The sequence below is a fragment of the Pteropus medius genome, unplaced genomic scaffold, assembly GCF_902729225.1.
Source record: "Pteropus medius unplaced genomic scaffold, Ma_sr-lr_union100, whole genome shotgun sequence".
Classification (NCBI taxonomy): Eukaryota; Metazoa; Chordata; class Mammalia; order Chiroptera; family Pteropodidae; genus Pteropus; species Pteropus medius.
Window position 1 is genome coordinate 448,511 of NW_024349803.1, and position 25,911 is coordinate 474,421.

The window sequence follows — 25,911 nt, forward strand, 5'->3', positions numbered from 1 at the left end:
GGGGGACGGGCTCCCCGCCGCAGGCCCGGGCGGCGCCAAGGGAGCCTCCTCCTGGCGTGTGTTTGACTGACGCTCGTCTTGACTGGATTCAGTGGCTCTCCTAAACTCGGAGAAATCCTACCTACGTCGCGGTTACAGTCTTTTGGTGAGGGGACGCTAAGTGAGCCAGCTCCAGGCCTGTAACCAAGGGCAGCCATGCCAGAGACAGCCTGGGTTGCTGAAGGCCGGGAGAACTTCCCAAACCGAGGTGAAAAGGGGTGGTTCGGTTGTGTTTAGAGTGACAGCCTTTGTAGTGGTAGATAACCAAAGACTAAACAAGACCTTATGGCCCTATATAGGTCGGGGACTTCATGTTTCTGGGTCCTGCCCTGGTTAGGAAAAATGGAGCGACCTGTTGCACTTTCTGAAGGGATTCCAGCTGGCAAGGCTTGTGCTCAGAAAAAGTACGATGGCCAAGCCTTTGGACTTAGGAACAGAAACATCAGTTGTCTTTCCTCTCAAGCAATAAAAATATCAAATTTGCTAAGCTCTTCCTATATGTAGGCATTGTTCTGGGTGCTTTACATGTCACGTTTTACTTAATATGCACAACCTAATGAGATAGATACTGCTGTTATCCGTTATTTTACAAGTAAGAAAACTTGAGACTTAGAGAGGTAAGGTAACTTACCCAAGGTCACACAGTTAGTGCCTAAACCAGGGTGATCACTCCAGAGCCCTAATTCATAGCCTGGCCCCCTAGTGGTTGGGTTGGAAAAGAGGGAGAGAAAGATTTTAACCCTAGGCAAAATTGTAAAGGTGGTTTTTTTTGCTAACGGGCCCACTTTGAAATGTTTAGTTCGAACAAACCGAAAAACTGCAAATCGAATTGTTTACCCCAACTATTGTTTGTATGTGTGTTGGGGAAAGCTAAATTAGCCTCTGAGATTGAGTTTTGTAAGATACCTGATTCTGAGGAAACGTAAATTATTCCCTTGAACTGCAAGGCAATGACTGTAGAGTCAGATCTGGCATTATAATTCTGTCACTTCCTAGCTGTTGTCCAGAGACGTCACTTATAAGTCAAATGCAGCGATACATATGGAGAGTATCTAGCTCAGCCACAATAAATGGTTTTTTTCCCCTTTCTGTGCCTTCATTTCTTCATCTCTAGAAAGAGGGGAGGACACAGTGTCATAAAGGTGTTTGAGGACTAAAGATAACACAGTGTTGGAAGCCTAGTAAGGACTCTATAAATATCAGGACAGATTCTTTTCCACCTTCAGTAATGTTAGTTCCTTTCTCTTAAGCACTCTGGTTTCCAGAATGCTCCATTAAGACTGACAAGCCTGTCTTTGTAACTGGTTTTTTGTATCAATGAAAAAATTTAGGGACTTTTATGTTATAGATTTTGTTTGGCCTTCAGTTTCAAGAATGTGTGGTGCTCGAAGGAGCTAATGTTTAGTTTAAAGTTCAGTGAAATAAATTTGGTGGTGATTTACTCAGTTTTTGCAGATTAAGAAACTACCTCAATAGATAATACAGCTAGTAAACAGCAAAGCCAGAAGTAAGATTCTTTCCCATTTTGCTGCACGTAAACCTCTTAGAATACTTAAGGTGTGAAGTAAAGTAGTCCTTTTCTGGTAGACTTTGAAGTAAAAGTTCTTCAGTGGAGCAGCAAAACCTGACCAGGGTCCTGAAGGATATTTTTAGTCTAGAGGCAGGTGTCCTTCCCTTTTCTCTCCAACTCCATTTCACGTACCTCTCCCCTTTCCCACCCTGTCGTTCTGAACGTCCTGCTGTTGGTGAGTTATTTTTGTTGTTTTTGGTTTTGGCCTATCCTTATACCATGGAAGTGAAACTACTGTAAGGATACATTAATCCTAACATCGAAGTCAAGGTGATTTGGGTTATCCTCATTTATAAATAAGTAAACCGAGACTTTAAGATTAGGTAACTAATCCAACACTGGTGATTTAGGCCCTTTGAGTCCTGGGGACACAACACAGCCCCATCATACCTACGTGAATCTAGAATCTATTTCACTACCACTCGGTGTCCTCTCCTTGAGCTCTGACCTATATCCTGTGCTCTTGTGCCAAGCTTCACTAGCCTTAACAGACTTTTGTAATGATTTCACTGCCATTAAGAACCCTATGGGAGTGATCCTTGCAGCTATGGAAGTTACTTATTCTAACCCTCTCTAGCAGAGACCATAGCCTCTCAAGACTAAGTGTTGGCAGACACTGGTGGTTTTATCACCATTCCTGCCACCTTGCTAACCAGGAATCCGACAGCCTCTCCCCAGCACCAGGGGTAGGTCTTGATTAATGTAAACTCTAAACCAATCATCGTAATTTTATCTATTGGCAGTGATTGATTTAGGCATGGACATGTGATGCAGTTCTGACTAATTAAATGTAAAGGGAAGCCTGGATGACTTCTGAAAAAGCTTTCCTTACTTAAGAGAGATTTGCTAGGCTTTATTTTTTGTCAGCTTATATTTTAACCCAGATATCACCAAAGTGTGAGAGCCTCAAAAAAAGAGAGATGAGAAAGCTATAATAGCCAACACTTATATAGAACTTCCTATGTGCTATGTACTAAGTACTGTAATATTAAAACATTTAATTCTCAGGTTCTCATGTTCTAGTTCAGGAAATTGAAGCCCAGAGAGGTTCAGTAACTTGCAAAAGGACAGCTAGTAAATAGAGAAACCACTTACTCAGGTAGCACAGTTCTATCCAAAACATGGGCTGTGAAGGACAATGTTCTGCCTCGTGAAAGGAAAAAGCCCTTTCTGACTCTGAAATTACAATTAGTAATGCTGGAATCATGAGGCAAAATTTAAAAGTAAGAGCAGACAGTTCTAAGGGTGAGGATAGAGAAGATGGAAAGAATCTGATCTCTTTATGATGTTTTTTGAGCAACCAAACTAGCCAACTTCGAAGCTATCCTATCTCTGGGCTTAAATAGGACACTGAAGACCACTTCTAATTTGCTTTTGGGTGCAAGTAACAAAACCTTTCTAACTGATAACCCTTCTGGGTCAGGAAGTAATTTAGCCCATCTCTTCTTTTAGTTTCTCTCCAGCCTTGCCCACCTACCCCACAGTTCATAACAACTACTTGCAGAGAGGGCACTAAACTATCAGTCACCACCTAAGTATCTCACAAGCACTGAACTCACTACCCGTTCTTGGCCTGCCTGTCCTACGTTTTTGTTAATGGTGGGACCATTGGCCCAGACACTAGGACATAAGATAGAAACCTTATCCATCTTTGATCCCTTACTCTCTTCTTCCCTTTCTTTATTGGCAGTTGTTGGGTACTGTGTGATCCCATTACTGAGGACTTCCCTAAATTGCTTTTTCTCACAGCATAGTTCAACAAAGTATTCTATAGTCTTTAACTTTACTGAGTCTCAGCTCCTCCAAGTGAAAATATGGATAATACTATTTATTAATGTTGTTAGTGAAGATCAGTGAATTACTAGATATCAAATATATTGTAAATTGTAAAGATGTTATAACTTTGGAAACCCTCCAGATCTCTTCTATAGCTTCTACTACCATTACCAGTTCTGCTGCCGCAACGTTGCTAAAACGCCCATTCAATCTTGTCACTCTCCTCAGTTCAAGAACCTTCATGGACTCTTCTTATTGTCTACAAGATAATATCATAACCCACAGAGTATGATATTCAAGGCCTTCCTATTGACTTTACTAATCTTATTCTTTTGAACATTTATCCACATATCCTGCATTCCACTCAGACTATCTCCTTCATACTTTCCTATGGAAATCTTGCCTTTCTTTCAAGATCTAGTTTAAATACTATCTCCTTCATGAACCTTTCCCAAATACTTTATGCCTTCCAAACTGAAAGTGAACTCTCCTTCTAAATTCTATACATAGCCCTTTTCATACTCATTTTCATGTTATTTTTCTGTAATATTCTTTAACCAGTTAGTCTCCATAGCCTCATTTTCCTCAGTTCTAAAATAGGGATAATAGTATCTACCTCATAGGAGTGTTAGAGGTATTAGAGTGTTAGAGCTAATGCACGTAAAGCATTTTAGTATGGTGTTTAGCACATAGTAAATAGTACTTGATAATTGCCATTAGTTACTTAGTGAACAAATAAAGTGCTTACTATGTGTCAGGCCCTATACTAAATATAACGATTGATTTGTCTTTGAGGGGAAGGCAGAAATATATTGTGAATACTTGTCAGAAACTCATACTTTTAGGGGCCAGCAGGCAACAGTTATTCATTAATTTCAGCAAATGTTTATTGAATGCCTGCTATGTGCCAGGGAGTGTTCTAAGGCCCTGGAAATACAGTGGTGAACAAACCAGACAAAAACCCGTCTTTCTGATGAAATCCCCAGAGTTTAAATTCTAGTAGGTAATAGAATGGAATCAACCAAATGGAGACTGGCAGGCCAACTAGAGAGCGCCCCATGCAGTCTACTGAGCTCTCCCTCCGATTGTCGCCATGGGAGAATGTAGGTGCAGTTTCGCCTTATTGCATGATTTCCCATCCCTTTCCACAATCCCTTTTCCCCTTGAAGTTGGAAATCTGAATTTCACGATATTAATGGATTAAACATTTGTAAATGTTACAAGTTAACTTTTAAAATCTAAAAACATTAAGCAAACCAAAGATAGGATATTTGAGGCCAAATGTAGCTAAGAACTGCCTGTCTTATTTCTAAATTTTGTCTAAATTAATAGTCTGTGTATTTTATAAAATATTTCTTAGTCTGTATAAAAATATATTTTAAAAGGATGAAGACAAATATTTTTAAATGTCTTTCTGATCGTGATATTTATTCAGTAGGTATTATTTTTAAGCTTAATATACATTTGGAGTAAGATGCACAAGAGGTTGTAAATCCATACCTAAAATAGTCTTCTAGATAATTTAAAAATTTTGGCTGACTTAGTTCTAATTAGCTGGTCATTATATTACTTTATTTTGTTTTATTGTAATGCAGGTAAAATTTTGGTACTTAGGAGCTCATACTTCCAGAGACATCAACTCTGCTGGTTTTTTTGTTCCTCTTGTGCTTGCATTATTATCTTTCACTTTCTGGATAGGACTCTAAATCATTTATCCATTTTTTTGATTGTTAATTTAATTAAAACTAGATAACTTGTAAATCTACTTGTACCTGGGCACACAAACTACAATATGATGTAGTATGTTACATATGAATGAACTATTGTCCTCGATTGGTATAACTCTCAGACTTCCTTCCAGAAAACTTGGCCATCTGACTGAAGTTGCCAGTATTAATGGGCATATATATTCATAGACACCCCTGTAATAAAGGTAAAATTTAATAATATTAGTAATTAAATATATTAATATATTACCATATATATGTGTGTGTGTGTGTGTATATATACATATATATATACATATATATATATATGTGGTGTATATATATATATACATATATATATATATATATATATTAATTAAAACTTTTTTTTTTTCTTCCTGCATCCTAGTTAATCTTGTGTGCCATACTTTGGAGAACAGTATAAAATGATGAATATTTTGGATAGGGCAGTCCAGAGTGCAATGGATGCATATAGTAAGCCTAGGGGAATCAGAGAAGGACATTAAGCTAAGTGAGACCTGACCCATCGACAGGAGTTGTCAGTGGCAGGGTGAGAATGATCACATATTTCAGAAGCAAAAGATTGGTAGGCTACATGAGTTGGTAGCGTGGAAGGGAATGATATTTGGACTTTCTCCTAATGACAGTGAAATGCCATTAAAGGGTTTTAATCTCAGAATGATCAGGTTTATTCTTATTACTTGGACTGCTCTGGAGAGAATGAATTAGACTGTAGTAAGATTCCAACTAGGAGGTTCTTTAAGAATGTAGTTGGTTCTTAAGTAGTGCAGTAGTCCTAGCAAGAGGTGGTGATGGTGATTGAGGTGGTAATAGTGGAGAATAATAGAGTTAGGAATTTGAATGAGCAGGACTTATTTACTGATTTCATCTGGAGGCTGAAGCAGAGGAGGGCAGAATTAAACATGACTCCTAGGCCTCTTGCCTTGAGCAGCAGAGTGGATAGTGATTCTGTTAACCGAGAAGAGTTTAAATTTGGACATTTTGAAGTATCTCTGTGACCTCCAAGGGAAGGTCTCCAAAAAGCAATTGAATATAGAAGTCTGGAGCTCAGGAGTGAGTTCTGGGAATGGGGATAGAGGTTTAATCATTTATTTATCTCTATATGATAACTAAAACCATGAGAATCCCTGATAACACCTACAAAAAATGTGTATCGTGGGAGGTGGGCTGAAAAGAGAACCCCAAGTACATCAGCTTTAATATGCAGGAAGAAGGGGATCAGCAGCCAGAATCGGAAGGAGAAAACAAGGAGTGATTGATGTCTCAAGATCCAAGGGAAAAGAGAATATTTCACGCAGAAGGAAATGGTTGTCAGGATTGAGTGCCACCAAGAGGACAAGCAAAATAAAGACTAAAAAGTTCTAATTGAATTTAGTATCATGCACTTACTTGATCAGTGACTTTTACAAAAAGTTTTGATGGCATGGAAGCAAGTTGGAGTGGGCTAAGAAATGAGAGAGAAGAAGCAAACTATTTCAAGAAGTTTGGAGTAAAAAGAGAAGGAACAGGTTAATGAGGCTCTTAAAGTCTAGGTGAGAGATCATGAAAACCTAAATTAGGGCAATGGCACTAGGAATGGAAAAAAAGAGACAGAGTCCAGAAATAGTTAGGAAATAAAGCTGTCCATTCTTAGTAATTGGATGTGGGGATAAGGCAAAAGGAGTTGTTAAAAGTGATTCCCAAGTTTCTGGCTCAAAAAGCTGAGAAGATACTGGTACAGTTTTCTAATCCCTTATATCAGTGTTTCTCAACCTTTTCTTTCATTATCACATTCCTAAGGAGACTTTTTAGACATTTTTTTCCCCAGTGCTTCCCTCCCATGAAATTTTAATACATGGATACATCTTTTTATGTATGATAAGTGTGTCTTTGCTTTATATATAAAAAGAGTAAGCAGAAAGCTTGGTTTTTATTCAGTGCAAGGTTAAGAATGGCTAAATCAAATTTTTATGTTAAAAGTTAAAAGCTATTTGCATTTAAGTAAGTTTTATAGCTGTATTTGATAAGTAACTTCTAATGTAATTTACATATATAAATTGATGTATCAAACTGCATATGCAAATTTGCATTCATAGATAAAAGTGTAATCAAAATTTTACAGTCATTCAGAACTTTATTTTCCAACAAAAGCAAAACAGTGGGAAAAATATCAGTTTATTTAAATTATTTTTAGTGAACTTTTAAACTGGCTTGATATGAGGAAACTTAGAAATTAACTAGCTACTAGGTATTCATTCCGTTATTGTTAACATTTTTCTTTTCAGCACTTGGCGTAATTGTGACATTTCAATTTGTAGTATTAAACAATAAAATATAAACTTTTAATTTAATTACCAAAGCCCATGTTACACACAAAAGTAATGAGGATCAAACATAAATAACATCTACAAGGCATAACACGCATACACACAGGCCACCTCTTGTCATAAGACTTAAAGATCCACCGATCAATCAAGAGAAAGTCACCCAGTGGTGGCCATCTAGTCACCATAGGTTCGTAGTACAGATCTTGTATACTTTTTATTTGCCTTCCATGAAGTTAGTGTCAACGCTGCTCATGTAATAAATTCTAATTGTTTAGATTTTAGAAAGGCATTATAGTAACATGTAACTTTGATAACACCCCCAACAGGGCCTGAGGTAAAGCCCTATATAGTCAAATATTAATATTTTGTAGACACTGAATATTGAGATAAATAAGGGTTATAAATAGTCTCTTGTTAGTTTTGTTTAGCTAAATGTGTTTTGAGGCTGTATTTACTAAAAAAAAAAAAAAAAAAAACTTTCTGTTTTCAGAGGTCTTTTGATTTCAGAATTCCAAATAAGGAATTGTGGACCATGAATTAAGAGAACTGTATAAAGAGTAGGTTTATAGAGATGATGACTTTTTAAATTAAAAAAAAAAAAAAGACATTCAAGATGCTTATGGGACATGGGTGGAAGGAACCCCTTGGGTATTAGGTGTGGACTGCAGATGTATATTTGGAAGTCATTAGCATTTGTTTTCCAAAGAGGCAATAATTGTCTAATGAAATATGATTAGAATTGCTCATCTTGGGGTGAGGTAAATGGTAGAGAGTGGGTCCTTTTCAAAAATTTTGGCTCATTGGTTCTTAAAGCCTAGCTTTGAAGGAAATGTAGATGGAATAGAAGAATAAAGATTCAGAGAAAGGAGCTGCAGTGTTAGAAAGGAAAAGGAAAAGCTACTTGTTACTAGAGAGCAAGAAAATATAGCTGTACTTTTTGATCCAACTTCCTGGAAATTGCCTTTAATGGGCATTTGAGGCCTTTCAGAGTAGGAGCTGAAAAGAAAAAGCCATTGATTCAATAATCAGACCCTAGACACTTTCACATTACCTCACCAATCCTACAGGGCTATGAAGTTTATCCTCATTTTATAGTTAATGGAAGTAGAAACTCAAAGATAGTAGGTAATTTGCCCATGGTTATGCAGTTGGGATTAGAACCCAGCTCACCTGACTCCTCAATTGGTGCTCTTTTCCCACTACGTCATATTGAAAGGAGTTTAGATAGAGTTTGAGGGACAACATTGGAAGTCTGTCCATAGCATGTCTTCTGAGGACAGAGGATTCTCTTTGCGTCATTCTTCTCTCCCATATTGTCCTTGGCCCTTTGTACATAGGGCCTCAGAAAATTGCTTCCCAAATCTAGCTCCTTCTTTTTGGATTAATATATACAAGTTAGAGAAATTCCTGCTTTTAATTTGTCAGAAGACTGTTGGAAAAACCTTTTCTTGTATGTATTACTAAACGTTAAAATGAAGAGCTAATCAGAGGGATTTGTATAATTCATCTTACTGACAGTGCAGAACCTTCCTTGTTTGAAGACTCAGGATGGAGGAGTGTAGTGCTGCAGAATAGAGACCAGGTAGCCAGAAGTGCACTGTAACATCTCAGGGACATTTTGCTATGTAGACCTTTATTTTATACCTCTCTAACCAAACTGGTCTTATTTCTCAAAACAACCTTGGGCTTTCTGTTCTTTCCTAGTAAACTATTCTCCTTCCCCACCCCTATATCTTCAGAAATATTAACCATCTAGCCTTCAAAGACCACTTTAGAATTTACCATTCAGTAAAGATAGTTCTCACTCCTACCCTCTGAACTCACTGCATACTTAGATTCATTATCTTTTATATTCTTGATGCTATGAGACTAAACTAGATTGTAAAGCATACGGAAGGCAGAAACCTTTACACAGTGCCTGGCACACAATCAACTATTTGGTTGATTTAGTACTTCAGTGTACCATGCTTCACTTAGACCCTGAGCTTTGAGTGTATACAGTTGTGTGCCTAAAAGATAATTTTCCCCACATGGTCTTTTAGCCGAACCACCTAGTTTATAGATTCAGCTTTGTTTCCTAGAGTGATCACTGTTTAGCCTAGTCCTGCGAGGATTTGCTAGAATATAAGCAGTCTTGTTATTGCCCCATTGTGGACTGACCCAATTGTCTATAGAGGCATCTTTCCCATTGTCTTGGTGACTAGCAGTTCTGACAGGCTTGCAGGTAACACCCTGAGAGCTTTATGCTGTCAGACCTGTTTCATACTGTTTTCTTGTTTGCACTGTTCCCTGATTATGAAGTTCTGAGAGAAATTCCAGAAGTTTGAAAAGCTATTACCAAACCTAATCCTACCTTACCAACACAGTATTTTACTATTTACAGAGTATTTTCATTTGATTTTCGCTGTAACTCTGAGGTAGACAGGGTAAAAGCTTCGAGAAAATTGAAATACAGATAAATGACACCCAGAGTGGTATGCTTCTTAACGAGCAAGACCAGAAATCACACTAGCTTTGAAGCTCCTTTCACCGATACCATGCTGGTTCTAGTGTGCCCGTTGGTGCTCTATCCAGCACAACTGCCTTCTCTTGGCCTAGATATTTCTTTCTAATACAAATCCTTGAAGATGTTCTGTCAGTTCACATAATGTTGAGGTTTAAAAAAGATTTTCAAACCCTACACCAGACTTAAATGGCAATTGCTCATCCTGTTTCCCTCAACTTTGTATTTCCCTTAATGCAGCTGCCACCACCACCAATCACTACACATACACACACACATACAAACACACACGAGATGGAGGGAATCTGCAAAAACAAGTACAGGGGAGATTTAACTCACATGGTTTTTGTTTTTCCTTTGAAGTGGCAGACAACCTTCAAATTACTACCTAACTACCTGCCAGTCCCTACAGTTTTCTACTTCCGTTCATATCAGTGTTGGTATCATCTGATATTTGTATTCTCTATTCCTGGCAAGAACATCTCATTTGAGGGACTGAGTCAGGCAATGGTTAGGGTGGTAGGCTCCAAGAAGAAACATTGATACTCCTAGGAAATAACAAAGGAGTACCCTTGTGGCTAGTATGCTGTTAAGTAGACGTTATGGAGAGAGCATTGACATTAGTCAGATAGACCTGGATTAAACTCTCCCACTTAGCTGAGTGCTTCTGCAAGTTATGCTTCAGTTTTTCCACCTCTAACATGGGCATTCTATGTGAGGTTAGACTTAAAAGCTAAGCAAATTGTTAGTAAATCATTACAAATCGAATTTGAATTTCCCCTGGGAATAGCCCTCTATTAGAAATCAGAGGTTGACTTTGAGATATTTGAAAGATCTTTCAAAGGGGTAACTTAGTTTTTATTCTGGATTTAGTAGATAACTGTCGTATGCTGCTTAACGACAAGGATACGTTCTGAGAAATGCATCGTTAGGCCATTGCATTAATATACAGATGACATAGAGCATACTACACAAACCTAGATGGTATAGCTTACTACTGTAATTGTATGTGCCATACTTTTATGTGACTGGCAGAGTGGTAGATTTGTTACACTAGCATCACCACAACATATGAGTAACACATTGCACTATGACGTTACAATGGCTACATCACTAGGCAATAGAAATTTTTCAGCTCTATTATAACCTTATAGGACCACCATCATATATGCAGACCATCTTTGACTGAAACATTGTTATGCGGTGTATAGCTGTAAAACATTTTCACCATGGCCAGAGACTTTGGAAAGCATTCTGGACTGAATTTGAGAAGACTGCTTCCCATCTAGCAGTAAGGACATAGATGTGTAATTATTTTGGTGGGAGTATCATGATACTTTCTGCCTTGGTGCCTGTCTGTCTTCTAGCAGGACATGGAAATAAGTAACGACACAGGAAAGGAACTTGTATACTGCAGTTGTTGGTTTAATAGATTGGTTTAATCATAAAAATCATTAACTTTGAAGGCATCTCAAAGATAAATTCATTAAGGAAAGACTCGTGTGGATCACTGGTTTATTTTTATTATCTTAATGTGCTAATTGCTATATATAATGCCTAAAGAACAAATATCCATACGGGAAAGAATGAAGTTGGAAGTTGGACCCCCTGCCTTATACCATACATTGGATCAAAGACTTAAGTGTAAAGAGCTAGAGCTAAAACTATAAAACTCTTTTAAGAAAACATAGGAGTAAATCTTGAAGACCATGGATTAAGATAACAGATATGACAGCAAAAGCACAAGTAACCAAAAAAAAAAAAAAAAAAAAAGGACTTAGTCAAAATTTAAAACTCTTGTGCTTCAGGACTACCATCATGGATAATGAAAGTTATGGAAGTCTTCACTCATGTTTTATTTTGGCTGTTGGGTAGTTAGCATGTCAAAATGGAACTCAATTTTTTTGTTTTTTGGGGTTTTTTTTTTTTTGCAACTGTTTTAATAAGTAAATGATTCTGAGTCTTGCTTATCTGTATTCATCTTTCCCCCATTTTCTATACAAATTTGTATATTCCTATTCCAGATTTTTTATTTCGTATTTTTTATTTTGTTGAATTTATTGTAAACCACTTCAGACCGTTGAAAAACTGAAGCTTAAAATGTTGAATGGAACATTTGAGAGCATGTGTGTGCTGTAGATTCAAAGATTCTTGCTTTCAAAGATTTAATGGTCTGGAAGTGAGAAGTGATGAGTTGTGAACTATAACAGTGTCATTGGAGGCTGTCAGTAGGAACAACTTTGCAGTGATAAGTGTCAAAGATAAACCTGGATACTAGTTATAGTGGTAAGGACATTTTAATTAGTACCATACTATTATAATAGGGAGAAGTGTGAACTGAACTCAGCTTCCATTTGTACATAGGTAACTGGGAGCTTTTAAAAGGAGGATGAGGGAATAGAGTGGGGAGGGAGAGGGGGCTCAGTAGAGTCAGAAGTGAAAAATTAAAAAATTTTAGGAAAGGGATTGGTCCATGCGAAACCCATCTGGGTTTGCTAACCGGTGCTTATTGAAGTTAGGCTCCTACCTTTCACAGAGCCTGGGAGACAGGCACCCTATATTCAGGTTTTGGCCAAAACAAATAGTAAATTCTTTTGGCAACCTTGAGATTTTCTCTGGCAGGCACTTTAAGGGAGCTAAGGTCATCCTATTGATGTGATCTTGAGCTATTAGAAACTATGTTAGCGTTTCGTTCGATCTTTATAGGCCAAAGTTGAGACCTAGTTGAGAAAGGGCTCAGAGGAACCTAAATAGGGTTTGGTTCAGGAAAGAAACTCTGGCACAGGTAAAAATCAGTTTACCAGCCTGTTGTCTTTGGAGAGGAGAAAGTTTATGGCTGACTCTAAGAGCAGGTAAATGGTAATGTCGTTAACTCCAAACTAGCAAAGATAGAAGAAGAAACTGGTTTAAGGAGAAAGAAAGTGAGGTAGAGATAGCCAGTAGGCATTTGGAAATGTACTTTCAGGTAGGAGATCGTGACTGTAGGGATTTGGTACTTCGTGTAAAAGTGGAAGTTGAAGCTAAGGGAGATCACTGGGGGAGGGCTCTGCTCCTGCTGAGAAGAGGACCAAAAGTAGAATTTTTGTACCCACTGACATTGAGAGATTGGCATTGGAAGAGGAACACAGTATGACACCTAAGAAGGAGTGTTTGGAAAGGTAAGAGAACTGGAAGAGGGTGGTACTGACAGAATCAGTGTCGAGAAGGAAAGAGTGATCATCAGTGACAAATCAGAAAGTCAAAAAGACTGCAGCCAGAAACAGCTTGATGGGTTCCAAGTAATGAGAATGAATACTGACAAGGTTACTGAATTTAGCAGTCTAAATGTCTTTGTCTGAGCCATCCGTGTGCTGTAGTCTCATAATAGAGCATTTTTATTCAGTTTTATATCAATTCCAGAGGAACCTTGTGGTTTCTGGATTTCTAATAAGAAACCCTTCTACAGTCGCCTTTGGAAGTTCTGCTCCACTCCAGTCACAAGGAAGATTTCTTTACTGTACACTTTTTCACTTACCTTACATTTACTGGCAGACATTAATTAAACAACTGTTATAGTTAGGCCTGTGTGTGGGACAGTGCAGGTGTTCATTAAGTATTGAATAAATATTTGAACAGTGAGTCATTAAACAAATATTTGTGTATCTATGATATTATAGATGCTGGGGATACAACAAAGATCCCTGCCTTTATAGAACTTACACATCCTATAGAGAACAAACACATTGTAAATTGTGTAATGAAGGAAATAAAACAGGTGTTCTGACATAAATACAGTAGCTTTCTTTAGGTTAGCATTAGGAGAGAAGGATCTATTCTAAGCAATTCTAAGAGGTAGGGAAGAGCACTGGGGTAGAAAACAGGAAGTGTGAAGACTACAGCCGGAAACAACTTGATGGATTCCAAATACTGAGAGGGCCACTCTTACAGGAGGGTAGAGTTGAATGAGATGAAAATATAGGCAAGACCTTGAGTTCTGAAGAGGATTTTATTCTACATGGGGGCAGTGGTGTGCTCTGGTTTTTGTGTGTTGATGGATTGAGGGAAAGCGGGGATGGGGAGGGTGGTTAGTAGCCAGGCAAGAGATGATAGTGACTTGGGTGGGTCCGGGGCGGGGTCAGGAATTGAGAGAGTTGTAAGTACATTCAAGATGTATTTTGGAGATAAAATCAGGACAGAATTTGGCAACAGATTAGATGAAAGAGGTGGAGGGGGGCTCTTAGGCAAACATCTCCAGTAACAGTTTTCAGTTGCTCCGTTAATATGCACTAGTTAGAGACTTGATTGCCAGTAATTCTTAAGGTAAAATGACTGTGAGTAAAGAGATCCAAATAGAATCTAGTCTAAGGACAAGAGCCAAACTGAATAGAAGTTTATGTGTATTGCGAGGCTGGAAAGTAGTCCTCAGAGGTTGGATGAAAAGAGGAGGCCTTTGGAATTAGAGGGTCTAGATTGAAGTTCAGCTTCACAATTTAATAGCTGACTGATCCTCTGCGAGTCACCGCAGCTCCAAACATGGTTCCTTAGCTGTTAAGTGGATATGCTAATTGACTAATCTTTCTAATTGGTTGTTATAGGGGTCAGTTAGATCCTGTGTATAAAAACATTTTTTGAAAACAGAAGCGTGATGCTGAGTTTTAATTATTTAACAAAGCCCCCATCAAATTGTTTGGCTGGCACAATGTAAAAATCAAGTATGAGTGAAATCCCTACTGTATTATTTTAACTATCCTGTTAAAAATTGTTAACCTCTTTACCCTTTAAGGGATTTGAATTTGTGGTAACTGAAATTCTGAAATGTGATCAGATTTGATTACCAGTGGTGGAGGAGTCCCCAACTCAGAATTCTTATGGATTTGCTGTTACTTATCGTTTCCCTTTTCAGGAAATGAAAAGAACTTGAAGTTTGGGACCAGACAGATTAGGGTTGACTTTTTAGCATCCTGGCTTATTAACCTCTGAGTCTCACTTTTCTCATCTGTAAAATGGATTCTCAGGATTGTTGTGAGGATTAGAGCTTATATCTTCAAAGAGCTTGGCACATTAGCAAACCTTACTAGCTCGCTAAAGCTGTGGGCTCTGTATCCTAGTATATACTCTCTAGTTCATTTCTTTTTAATTAACTGACATGTGGCCATAATGTTTTAACCAGAGATCTTATGTTGATGCACATTTGCTAGAGAATTCATAGTGAAAAGTCAAGAGAGGCCAGCTGAAAAAAAGCCATTTCATCCTCGGAGGAATCGGGTTTCTTACATTCTTGAAGAGACATTAAATTGGGAGATAAGTTTATCTCCTTTATTTCTCTTCTCATTGCCATTAAGTAACTTTCACTGCATCATGATAAATTGTAAAGCTTCCTAACTGTAGCATATGCCCAGCAGTCTGCCTGATTTAAAGTCTTAGCTCATTCTCTTTGGGCAGTTATAATAACATTTTATTAGAAAGCCTCCCTCTGCAAAGAGGAGCACCCACTCAGTTTAGCACCAGGACAAGGGAAGTAATTTTAAAAGACAGATTGCTTCATAGTGTTCCAGGGCCCATCTCCTTTGAAGATTGTCATGTCATTACCTAGAAAAATAAGGCTAGTACTCTCATCTACTAAATATAGCTCTTTCGGGTTCTTCTAGAAAGATGCCTTGAAGTGATTGCTTGGTAACTTTTTGAAGTACCATGAACATAAAACTTTGATTTGGAAAGTCCTAGAGCCAGCAGATGTGAGCTTGAAGGTGTGGTAGTATTGTTCACATTCCATACACAGGACAGCTGGCTATATGTAGTATGCATTTTTCCTGAGAAAATGTGCATAATTTAAGAATTTGATGAATCTCAAAATTTTATATATACCAGTGATTAAATAAAGTACTACAGTAATCTTGCTAGTCATCTGGTATGTGACCTTAGACTCAGGTTCTTCATCTTTCAGGTAGGTCCTGTATTAATTTGCTAGGGCCGCTATAACAAAGTACCACAGACTGGGTGGCTTAAACAACATAAATTATTTTCTCACGGTTCTGGAAGCTAGAAATCAGAGATCAAGGTATCAGCAGAGTTGGCTTCTTATAAGACATCTCCTTGAGATGGCTGTCTTCATGTTCACATGATATACTCTATGTGCATCTGTATCTTAATCTCTTATAAGGATACTAGTCATATTGGATTAGGACCTTAACCCCGTATTCTCATTTTAATCACCTCTGTTAAGACCCTATCTCCAAATACAGTCACATTTTGAGGTACCAGAGGTTAAACTTCCAACATATAAAAGGGGAGGGCATAATTCAGGCCATAACAGGGTCCATACCTCTCTTTTGTATTATTATTGCTAATCCCTTAATTCTAAAAGCTTAGAAAATGTATGGCAACATTAGGCATTTATTTCCTAGAAATGAGAGGTATGACTTCAGGGATCTGTTCACTTTGAGACAGGTTCTTGACTAAGCTAAGACATATGCTAGAAAAGGTATATATATATTGTAGATTTCTGGATCCAGCCCCAGTAAAGGAGGGCGTGCTGGGAAAAAAAGCCCCTTTGCCTGCTGGTCCTTGAACAAGAGTCCGGCCTTCCTTTGGTTGGTGATTCCAGATGTGCTTTTGCAGATGTTCCTCCTTCCAATCTAACCTCCCCTGCCTGGCTTCTCGAGTGAAGTCATAAGCAAATATTTGTGATAGTTTCTTGTCACCATGGTGACTAAAGAAGCACAGCCCGGTTATCCTTCCAGCTTCACTGTCAGGTATGCTTGAAGGAGGGGACAGCCCTCTGAGAGAGCCCAGGCTCAGAGTCATGAAAAATTATGTGTCAGGTAATGGGGGACAGCAGTCCACAGTGCTGACTTTTGGAATCTGTCCTGTGCTTGCTAGTCTACAAGCACAGGGGATTTAGGGGCCTTAAAGGGAGGCTACTCCAGTCCCCTAGAACTTTTATTTTTTCCCAGCAATAAATCCACCTGGGCTTTGCCAAGGGGGTATGGAGACTTGCACATTTTAAGACCCTGCTGCTGCTGTGAATTCACCAGTCTACTTTCCAGAATGACCAGAGGCACCTTCTCTGAAATTGCTGCAGGCACATTCCCTCAGCCTTTCCAGCTCCAGATTTCAGCTCTCTCAACTTCCACGTTCATTTTTCCTTCACTTAGATTCTTTTAATAGACTATTTTCCCCCCTCACATTTATGTGTTTCCTTATTTATTCTATTTCCACCTACAAGGTGAATCTCCTACTTGAAGAACCAGCCCAAATCTTATCTGTGGGAGATTTTTATTCCAGTTACCGTTGACTGTCAATATTAACCCATTTCCTGTTTGCCCTGAGAATACTTGCCAGCAGCGCCTGTGGCTGCAGTGTTTACCCTGACTACTCACAGATTACAGCCCTAACATTACCTCAAAAGTTTGCCATGAAACGTCTCGCTTTTATTATTATTTTTGCATCGCTCTAGTATATCCATAGTCTTTGGAAACAAATGACATCATTCTATTTATAATATTCTGTTTTTAGTAGGAATATTTCCATTTACAAAATGTAGTAATTCTTGATCGCAGAAAATGTCAAAATCCTAGAAAACGTAGCATTCCTACGCATAATGTTAACATTGTTCTCAAACAGTTGTTAGCCAAAGATTCATTTGATGAATCTGATTTAAGTATACATTTCTGTTACATTAGGATTAGAGACTAGTTCTGTTTAGAAATAACTAAAGAACAGTTCTTTTATTTTCACATTGAAAACCAGTCAAATTTACTTCAGCCTCAAAGAGCGTGTTTATGTAAAATTAACGCTGGCAGCAAGCTGTACTTTTTTTCCGAAATGGGAAATGGGTTAAATTAGTTTCAGGTAATAGCATAGTGGTTAGACATTTATAGAGGGAGATTTCTTTTTTGAACTCTCATCACAGTCATCCCAACCATTCCAGAAAAGGGGCAATATTAAAGTTAGTGTCTCCTTCTGTGTGCCTAGAAAACTTAATTTTTCATACCATTTGTAATACTTTTAGTTACTGTTTCAAATAGAAATTTAGAGGATGAGAAATGCCTATAAAGGGAGACCCAAGTTGGTAAGTCTTCCTCTACTCATACTTCAACATAATCAGGTTCACTTTTATCAGTTTTTAAAATAGATTGTTTTAAAAATGTAAATATTGGGTAAGGTATGATAAAGTCACTGCAACCACAGGAGGATATAAGGACAGGTCTTGGAAGGAAGAAGTCTATTATACTCACTGGTCTCAGAAAGAAAGTCACTGCATGCCACACAGGGTCAAGAGGAAAACACCAAGGTGGTAAGGAAGCATAAAAGGTGGGAGCAAGTGGAAGGTTTAGATAAGAGCCTTTATTGGGGTTTCTGAGGGAAAGTGAAGGCAGGGCAGAGTAAACAGTTTAGGATTAGGCTAGTTTAAATAAATCCAGAGGGATATACCAAAGAGTAGAACTACTAGGTCATATTATGTTTAATATTTTTGAGGCACTGGCATACTGTTTTCCACAGAGACTACCCCATTTTACATTCCCAGTAGCAATGCATCAGGTTCCAATTTCTCCATCCTTGCCACCTTGTTATTTTTTCTTTTGTTTTTGTTTTAGCCATTCTAAGTAGATGTGAGGTAGTATCTGATTGTGGGTTTGATATGCATTTCCTTTAATACTAATTATGTTGAGCATCTTTTCATGTGTATATTGGCCATTTGTGTATCTTTAGAGAAGTTTATATTGATATCCTTTGCCCATTTTTAAATGAGTTGTCTTTTTGTTGTTCAGTTGTAGAAATTATATATTCTGGATAGTAAACCCTTATCAGATATATGATTTGGAAATAATTTCTCCCATTCTGTACGTTGTCTTTTCACTAGTTAATATCTTTTGTTGCTTGTGCTTTTGATGTCATAGCTAAGAATCTATTGCCCAGATCATAAAAATTTACTCCTATGTTTTATTCTAATAGTTTTATGTTCTTATCTTATATATTTACGTTGTTGATCCATTTGAGTTAATTGTTTTATGTAGTGTGTAAGTTTATTTCTGGGCTCTCATTGATCTGTATATTTATCCTTACGCCAATACCACGCTGTTTTGATTACTATAGCTTTGTAGTAAATTATGAAATTAGGAATTGTAAGTCCTCCAGTTTTATTTATTATTTAAGAGTGTTGTTTAGTTTTCACATATTTGTGGAATTTTCCAGTTTTCCTTCTGATATTTATTTCTAGCTTTGTTCCATGTGGTCTTAGAAAACACTTTGATTTCAGTTTTTTAGAATTTATTGAGATTCTTTTTGTGGCCTAACATTGTCTATCCTGGAAATGTTCCATGTACACTTGAGAAGGTATATTCTGCTATTATTGGGTGGAATATTCTATATCTTTTAGGTTTAGCTCATTTATAATGTTGAAGTTTTCCATTTTCGTATTAATTTTCTATCTAGGTATTCTATTCATTATTGAAAGTAGTACATTAGAGTCTCTAAATACTATTGTAGAACTATTTACCCCTTCAAGACTGTCAGTGTTTGCTTTATATATTTTGGGGCTCTAGTTTGGTGCATATATATTTTTATAGTTGTTATATCTTGATAACTTGATCCTTTTATCAGTATGTAATGACCTTCTTTGTCTCTTGGAAGTTTTTTGTCTCCTTTTATTATTGCCATCCCAGCTTTCTCTTGATTACAATTTGCATGAAATATCTTTTTCTATCCATTTACTTTCAACCTATTCGTGTCTTTGGATATACAGTTAAATATTTGCATATATCACATTGCTGAATCATGTTTTTTTAAATTCATTCTACCAACAGAAAAATGGTTAAATTATGATATATTTATACAGTGAAATAATATAGGAAAAAAATGAATGAAATACAGTTCCATGAAAAAACATGGGTAAATCTTAGGAAGTCACTTGGGGCGGGAGCGGGGGCAGTTCTCAGAAGACTAAATACAATGTGATATAGTATTTAGGGATATACTTATATGTGATTAACAAAAACAGAGATAATGACAATTCAGGATAGCAGTTTTCTTTTGGCTAGAGGGGAATGAAGGACCCTGGGATAGGGGAAGAGCCCACAACTAGATTCAGGCATATTGATAACGTTCTAGTTCTTAGATTTGGTGGCAGGTTTACAGATTCTCGCTGCATTATTGTGCTTGGTAACTTAACATTATGCCTTATCTTTTTTTACATATCAAATATTACAGATTAATTCTTTTTTTTTCTAATTTAAAAAATGTATGGTGGGTATATCAGTCATTAAAAAAAGTTACATGGTATTCACTGAATTGGATATACTATAATGTATTTCATTCCACTAAATCGGATATAGTATGATGTATTTCCCCTGATCAGGTTAAATACATCTGAGTTTATTGGGAAAGTCATATTACTGTTTTCTCTCTTGTCATGGAGGTGATCATAGCTGTGAGCATTTACCATATGCCTAGCATTATTCTAAGTCGTACTTCACATGTATTTACTTATTTAATCCTTCTAACAACTCTATGAAGTAGTAACTATTACGTCCCTGTTTTAAAGACGAGATCTTGAGGCATAGAGATTAAAGCAACTTATTGAAGATTGAACAGCTAACAAGTAGAAGAGCCAGAGTTTGAACCCACAGAGTCTGGCTCCAGGGCCTACACTTTAACTACTATGCTTATATCAGTTGTTATAATTATTTAACCAGCTTATTATGATTAAAGGAAACTCTTGGTGTGAAGGTGGCATGAGAGATGTCAGAGGTGTGATTATTGAGATTATTAGGCCTCCTTGAGAATCTGTGAACCCCCAATTGGGTAGGCTGGGTAGGGACAGAAGCCCAGTGAAAAGGAAATGCTAGCCTTTTGAGCCACGCTTCTTTTGCTCAGGCCCACTTCCATGTCTGGAAGTGTACTTGCCCTTCTAATAAAACTTTTCTTTTCTACTGTGAAAAAAAAAAGAAATGCTGCCCTCTTAAGAACCTTTGCCAATGTGTTTGTATCTTCCCTTCATCTAGAGACCATGGCGAGCCCAGGGAAGGACAATTATCGAATGAAGAGCTATAAGAACAATGCCCTAAACCCTGAGGAAATGAGGCGAAGAAGAGAAGAAGAGGGCATTCAGCTCCGGAAACAGAAGCGGGAGCAACAGGTGGGTTAACCGGAGTGTTCATGGAAAGGATCCAGCCACAATGATTGGCCTCCACCTTGTGCTCTCACCTTCTCCTTAGGAAAGTAGCCGAGCTCTGTGGGCCACTTATCTACTTTCCTTTGTTGTAAAGAAATGTTGGAAAAGAGAGAAAATCCCTTTATTCTTTTTCCATAATTTAGAACAATTTAGACATCATTTATGTCTTCAGTATAACATTCTAGTTCTAGTTCCTTGTTGCCTTTTCTCTATCCTATAGTCAAGTGTTAGGCCTGGCCTTCAAGGCCTAGCCCTAAGTCTGGCTCTTTAAGAGGTTCATCGGCCATTTGGGGGCTTCCTTCTATTTCTGGGGTCCATTCTTTGTAAGTCTCCCTAGGACCGAGACTATAATAATGCCTCATCATTTATGCTCTACTATACACTCACTAAATTGGTGCCTTGCCTAGACCTATATGCAGTCACCTAACCTGCTCTTGCCTACCCTCTTGCTTTACCATTACTTCTTTCCTTCAAAGCCTTTTATACTCATCACTTTTTTTTTTTTTTTTTTAAACACCTACAGCACCCAGTCTTTCTAGGTGGTTTCCTATCCAAGTACTAACCAGGCCCGACCCTGCTTAGCTTCTGCGATCAGAAGAGATCGGGCGTGTTCAGGGTGGCATGGTTGTAGTACTCATGACCTTTTATACAAAGAGCACTAGAATCTTTAAAGAGTTGTTTGCTTTTTAAAAAATGTGAACAATTCAATATAACATAGAAAGTAAAGCCCTTGAATATCTTTCCATGTCATTATGTTAAGCTTGGTGTTTTCTCAACTATGCTAGCATTTCCTTGACAGTTATGCCATAATTTAACATTGGGTCATTCTTTGTTTCAGTAGGTAATCTTACTACCATCTCTTCTCTTTGCTTGCAGCTTTTTAAACGGAGAAATGTGGAGATGATTAATGAAGAGGCTGCTATGTTCGATAGTCTCCTCATGGACTCCTATGTGAGCTCTACCACTGGGGTAAGGACTTTGCTTCAGGCAGGCCTGAGAAGTAGCTACTTTTGCAGAATAGAAACTGGGCAGTTCACTTCATCTAGTAGTTTTGCCGACAACCATGCTACGCTCTTTATTCCATGGGCCCTTTTGTCAGCTTAAAGACTCAACAAGGATTTATTTCTGGTGGGGATGGGGACACCTGAGGAAACATTTAAGAGAAGCCATCAGTTGCCTCAGAAGTTAGGAATCACTGTCAAATGTCCCAGTTTGCAGAAGCCATGGATTAAACAAACACCTTCTCCTGAGCCTGTCATGCTGTCCTTTTGCTCTTAAGTCTTTAGACTTAAAAGCAGGATGCTATTCAGGATTGTGTTCCCCTATCTGGCTCTAGTGTGGTTTGCAAAATCTCGAACCTGTTTTATATTCTAGGAGAGTGTGATCACAAGAGAGATGGTAGAGATGCTCTTTTCTGATGATTCTGACCTGCAGTTAGCAACCACACAGAAATTCCGGAAACTGCTCTCCAAAGGTACAAAGCCTGGTCCTCCCTGGAGACCCTACATAATTCAGTGTCTTGTTTCTTCTCACTGACCTCATCAACTACTCCCCTTCACTCATTCTACTCTAACCCTGCTGTCTTTGGTGTTCCTTAGATAAGCCAGGCACATTTTTTTCCTTTGCATTGGCTGTTCTCTCTGCCTGATATCTATGTGACAGCTCCATCACTTTTACGACCAGATCTTACCATCTCAATGAAGCCTGCCCTGACATTCTGCCTAAAATTACTGGCCATCTCCCTACCCTTGGCATTCTTAATCTTCCTACCCTGCCCTACCAATTCTTTTTTTTCTGTTACACTTTTATCATCTATATCTCCTCATTAGAATGTAAGCTCCATGAGGGCAGAGACTTTTGGTTTTGTTCACCACTATATGCTCAATACCTAGAACTGTGTCTGACACATAGTTTGTGCTTAATAAAAATTTGATGTATGATAGGAAAAATACTCCTTGCCTCAGTATATTAAGCAGTCCTCCCAAGAGAAAATGCTAGTCTTCAAAGGGAAATCTTTAGATGAAATGTTTAGACTAGGGTTGCTCATCCCTTGGGCTTTCTTCTCTCCCTTACTACTTGCTTGCTTAAGTAAGGTAGGTACTTGCTTAGGTTCAGGTGAGCAAACTTAAATTAGGATGGGCTTTACTCTTCAGTGTCCGAACTGTATCATACAGTTCAAAGATGACCAGCTGTTGTTAAATGGTTGTTGGGAATGTTTTATAAGGATGGCCAGGAGTACCTAGGAAGCATGGTGAGCTGACCCCAGTGAGTGCATTAGCCAAAGCCTATCTTGACGTTTCTTCTTCCTTTCTCCCTTTTCCAGAGCCTAGCCCTCCAATAGATGAAGTTATCAACACTCCAGGAGTGGTGGATCGGTTTGTGGAGTTTCTGAAAAGGAATGAGAATTGTACATTACAGGTGAGAATTCGAGCAAAGGGGTACCAGACATAAGCCCTAGAAACCATTTAGCCTCTGGGTTTCTCTTAGAAACAGGTAGTTAATCTGATGGAACTTACTAGAAACTCAGCTGAAAGGGACTTGGAGAGACCCATCTCACTCTAATTCTGGTTTCAGAAATGAAGAAAGTGAAACTTGAAAAATAAAAAAGTGATTTGCTAAAGGACTCATGGGTGTTGTGGTAGTGAAGCCCAGTTCTGTCTTCCCATTCGGTTATTTCTCTGTGGAGACCTCTTCCTACCATTTAAAGTGAGGAGAGGGAAAGGCTTGTGTTTTGATTTTTTTAGTCAGGAGCAAGAGGCTTACTGCTCATAGCCAGCTGGTAAATGGCTGCTCCATCTGGAATGACTTCTCAATCATGGCTTAATCTCACTTTCAGTTTGAAGCTGCCTGGGCTCTAACAAACATTGCCTCTGGAACCTCTCAGCAGACCAAAATTGTCATTGAAGCAGGAGCTGTCCCCATATTTATAGAGCTGCTTAACTCGGACTTTGAGGATGTACAGGAACAGGTAATGCTCAAATTTAGCTTAATTCTCAATGATACCTGTGGTATAATAAAAGATATATTTGGTCTTCATCCCCAGTTCTGACAAAGAGCTCCTAAAAACTTTGGAATTTTATGAGTGATAGTAGTGTCTTTTGTTATTTATAATGAGCCCCTTTAGAACCACCTGAGTCTATGCTAATGAGATGACTCAGGTTAGAGCCCCTAAATAGTCTCAGGATGGGACTCAGAAAGAGCAAACATAGGATTAGAGGGAGGGAACTCTCAGGCTCTACCTTTCCCCACCCTTCCATCCCAACCTCCCCAGGAAGATTAGGAGGGCTGGAGATCAGGTTATAAGTGCTCACAGAGCAGTGGTATTCAGCAGCCTCCCAGGTTGAACACATCAGTGTGCTGGGAAGGTGGCATGCCTGGAGAGGGCGTGGAAGCTCCCCTGCTCCTTACACTAAACCTTGCGCCATACATCTGTTTCATTTAGCTTTTCCTGAGTCGTATCCATTGTAATAAACTGGTAAATGTAAGTATTTTCCTGAGTTCTCTGAACCTCTAGTGAATTACTGAACCTGAGGAGAGGATTGTGGGAACTCTCAAATTTATAGCCACTGGGTCAGAAGTACAGGTGGTGGCTGGTAATTGCATCTGGTGTCTAAAGTGGAAACAGTCTTGTGGGACTGAGTCCTTAATCTGTTGAGGTCTGCGCTAACTCCAAGACTTAGTGTCAGAATTGAATTGAATTGTTGGACACACAGTTGGTGTCAGAATTGGTTGTTGATATGGAAAAAACTTCACATTTGGCATCAGAGGTGTTATTGGAAAAAAAGACACCAGAGTACCCATTTCTCATCCTATAGATCATCAAAATAAAGATAACAACTTCCATTTCTTCCACTGGAATTTTGCTTGTTGGCTAGAAGTGGAGAGTGGTCCTGGGATTTTTTTCCCTCCATTGTATTAGAGTTAGTCAATGAGGCTACAAAAATGCAACTTTTCAATCACTTTCTCCTTTTCTGGGTGGTGGCAATAGGGAAGTCTTGGTTTGACTTTTCTGGCTGCATTATATATGTCAGCCTGTCTTCCCAGGACTCTTGAGCCAGAAACTCTCAGAGAAAAGGTCCTCATAGAGCAAGTGCTCAAAAAAGGTGTCAACAAAGAGGCTCCCTGAGTTTGTTTTGTGTGTCTGGGCCTTGATATGGTTTTTGTCCTGATTATAAAGGACTCACAGAAGCCACTAGACTCTAGGTGACGGTTCTGTCATCCCCTTTTCAGGCAGTCTGGGCACTGGGAAACATAGCTGGAGACAGCTCCGTTTGCCGAGATTACGTCCTGAACTGTTCCATCCTTAATCCTTTGTTAACGTGAGTAATTAATGATCATCCGCACTAGGGGCATCTGTAGGGCAGCCATGTGGCAGGTGTTTTGGGGGGCAGTTTACCTTAAGATGGTAAGTAAATACAAAACCAAAACTAAAAGTGTGTTTAGATTGCCGAAATAAAATATATCTTTTCAGAGCAAGAAAATTGTGCTGCTAGTCTGTGCCAAGTGGATATTCTTCATTTCATGGCACTGTAGAATCTCACGTTGGTCATGCCTGTCTCATTTTTGAGCCTGGGAAAAGTGGCAGGACTAGCCCATCAGGAAAAATTCAGCCTTCTCTACAGAATACATTGATTTTCTATGGCTTTATGCATAGGTACATTGAAGAGCTCTCTTGTAAACCCCATGTCAAAGACTCCAGGAAGGGTCATCTGGATCCTCCATCCCTCCCTCTCATACCCTTAAAGTAGAGCTGCATTACATTTAAACCAAAATAGATAGAGGAAGTATTCTTCAGAGACCACAGTCTCATAGGCTAC

At 38.4% G+C, this 25,911-nt stretch overlaps 1 protein-coding gene and 1 pseudogene across 3 annotated transcripts in view; one reads left to right on the plus strand and one right to left on the minus strand.

Moving 5' to 3' along the window:
* The window catches only part of KPNA6 (karyopherin subunit alpha 6), a 37,177-nt gene that overhangs the window by 400 nt on the left and 10,866 nt on the right, over window positions 1-25,911 (plus strand). The window contains exons 1-7 of one of the 3 annotated variants that reach the window (XM_039836891.1): window positions 111-247; window positions 20,925-21,058; window positions 21,971-22,063; window positions 22,469-22,568; window positions 23,418-23,512; window positions 23,931-24,062; window positions 25,325-25,413. In XM_039836891.1, the coding sequence (XP_039692825.1) occupies window positions 196-247; window positions 20,925-21,058; window positions 21,971-22,063; window positions 22,469-22,568; window positions 23,418-23,512; window positions 23,931-24,062; window positions 25,325-25,413 (695 nt within the window). In that variant the 5' untranslated portion in view covers window positions 111-195. Of the gene's footprint in view, window positions 1-110; window positions 248-5,266; window positions 5,319-20,924; window positions 21,059-21,970; window positions 22,064-22,468; window positions 22,569-23,417; window positions 23,513-23,930; window positions 24,063-25,324; window positions 25,414-25,911 lie in introns of those variants that run through there. The other 2 variants (XM_039836892.1, XM_039836893.1) reach the window with 2 other exon arrangements.
* LOC120582640 (uncharacterized) lies at window positions 21,609-21,727 on the minus strand (annotated as a pseudogene).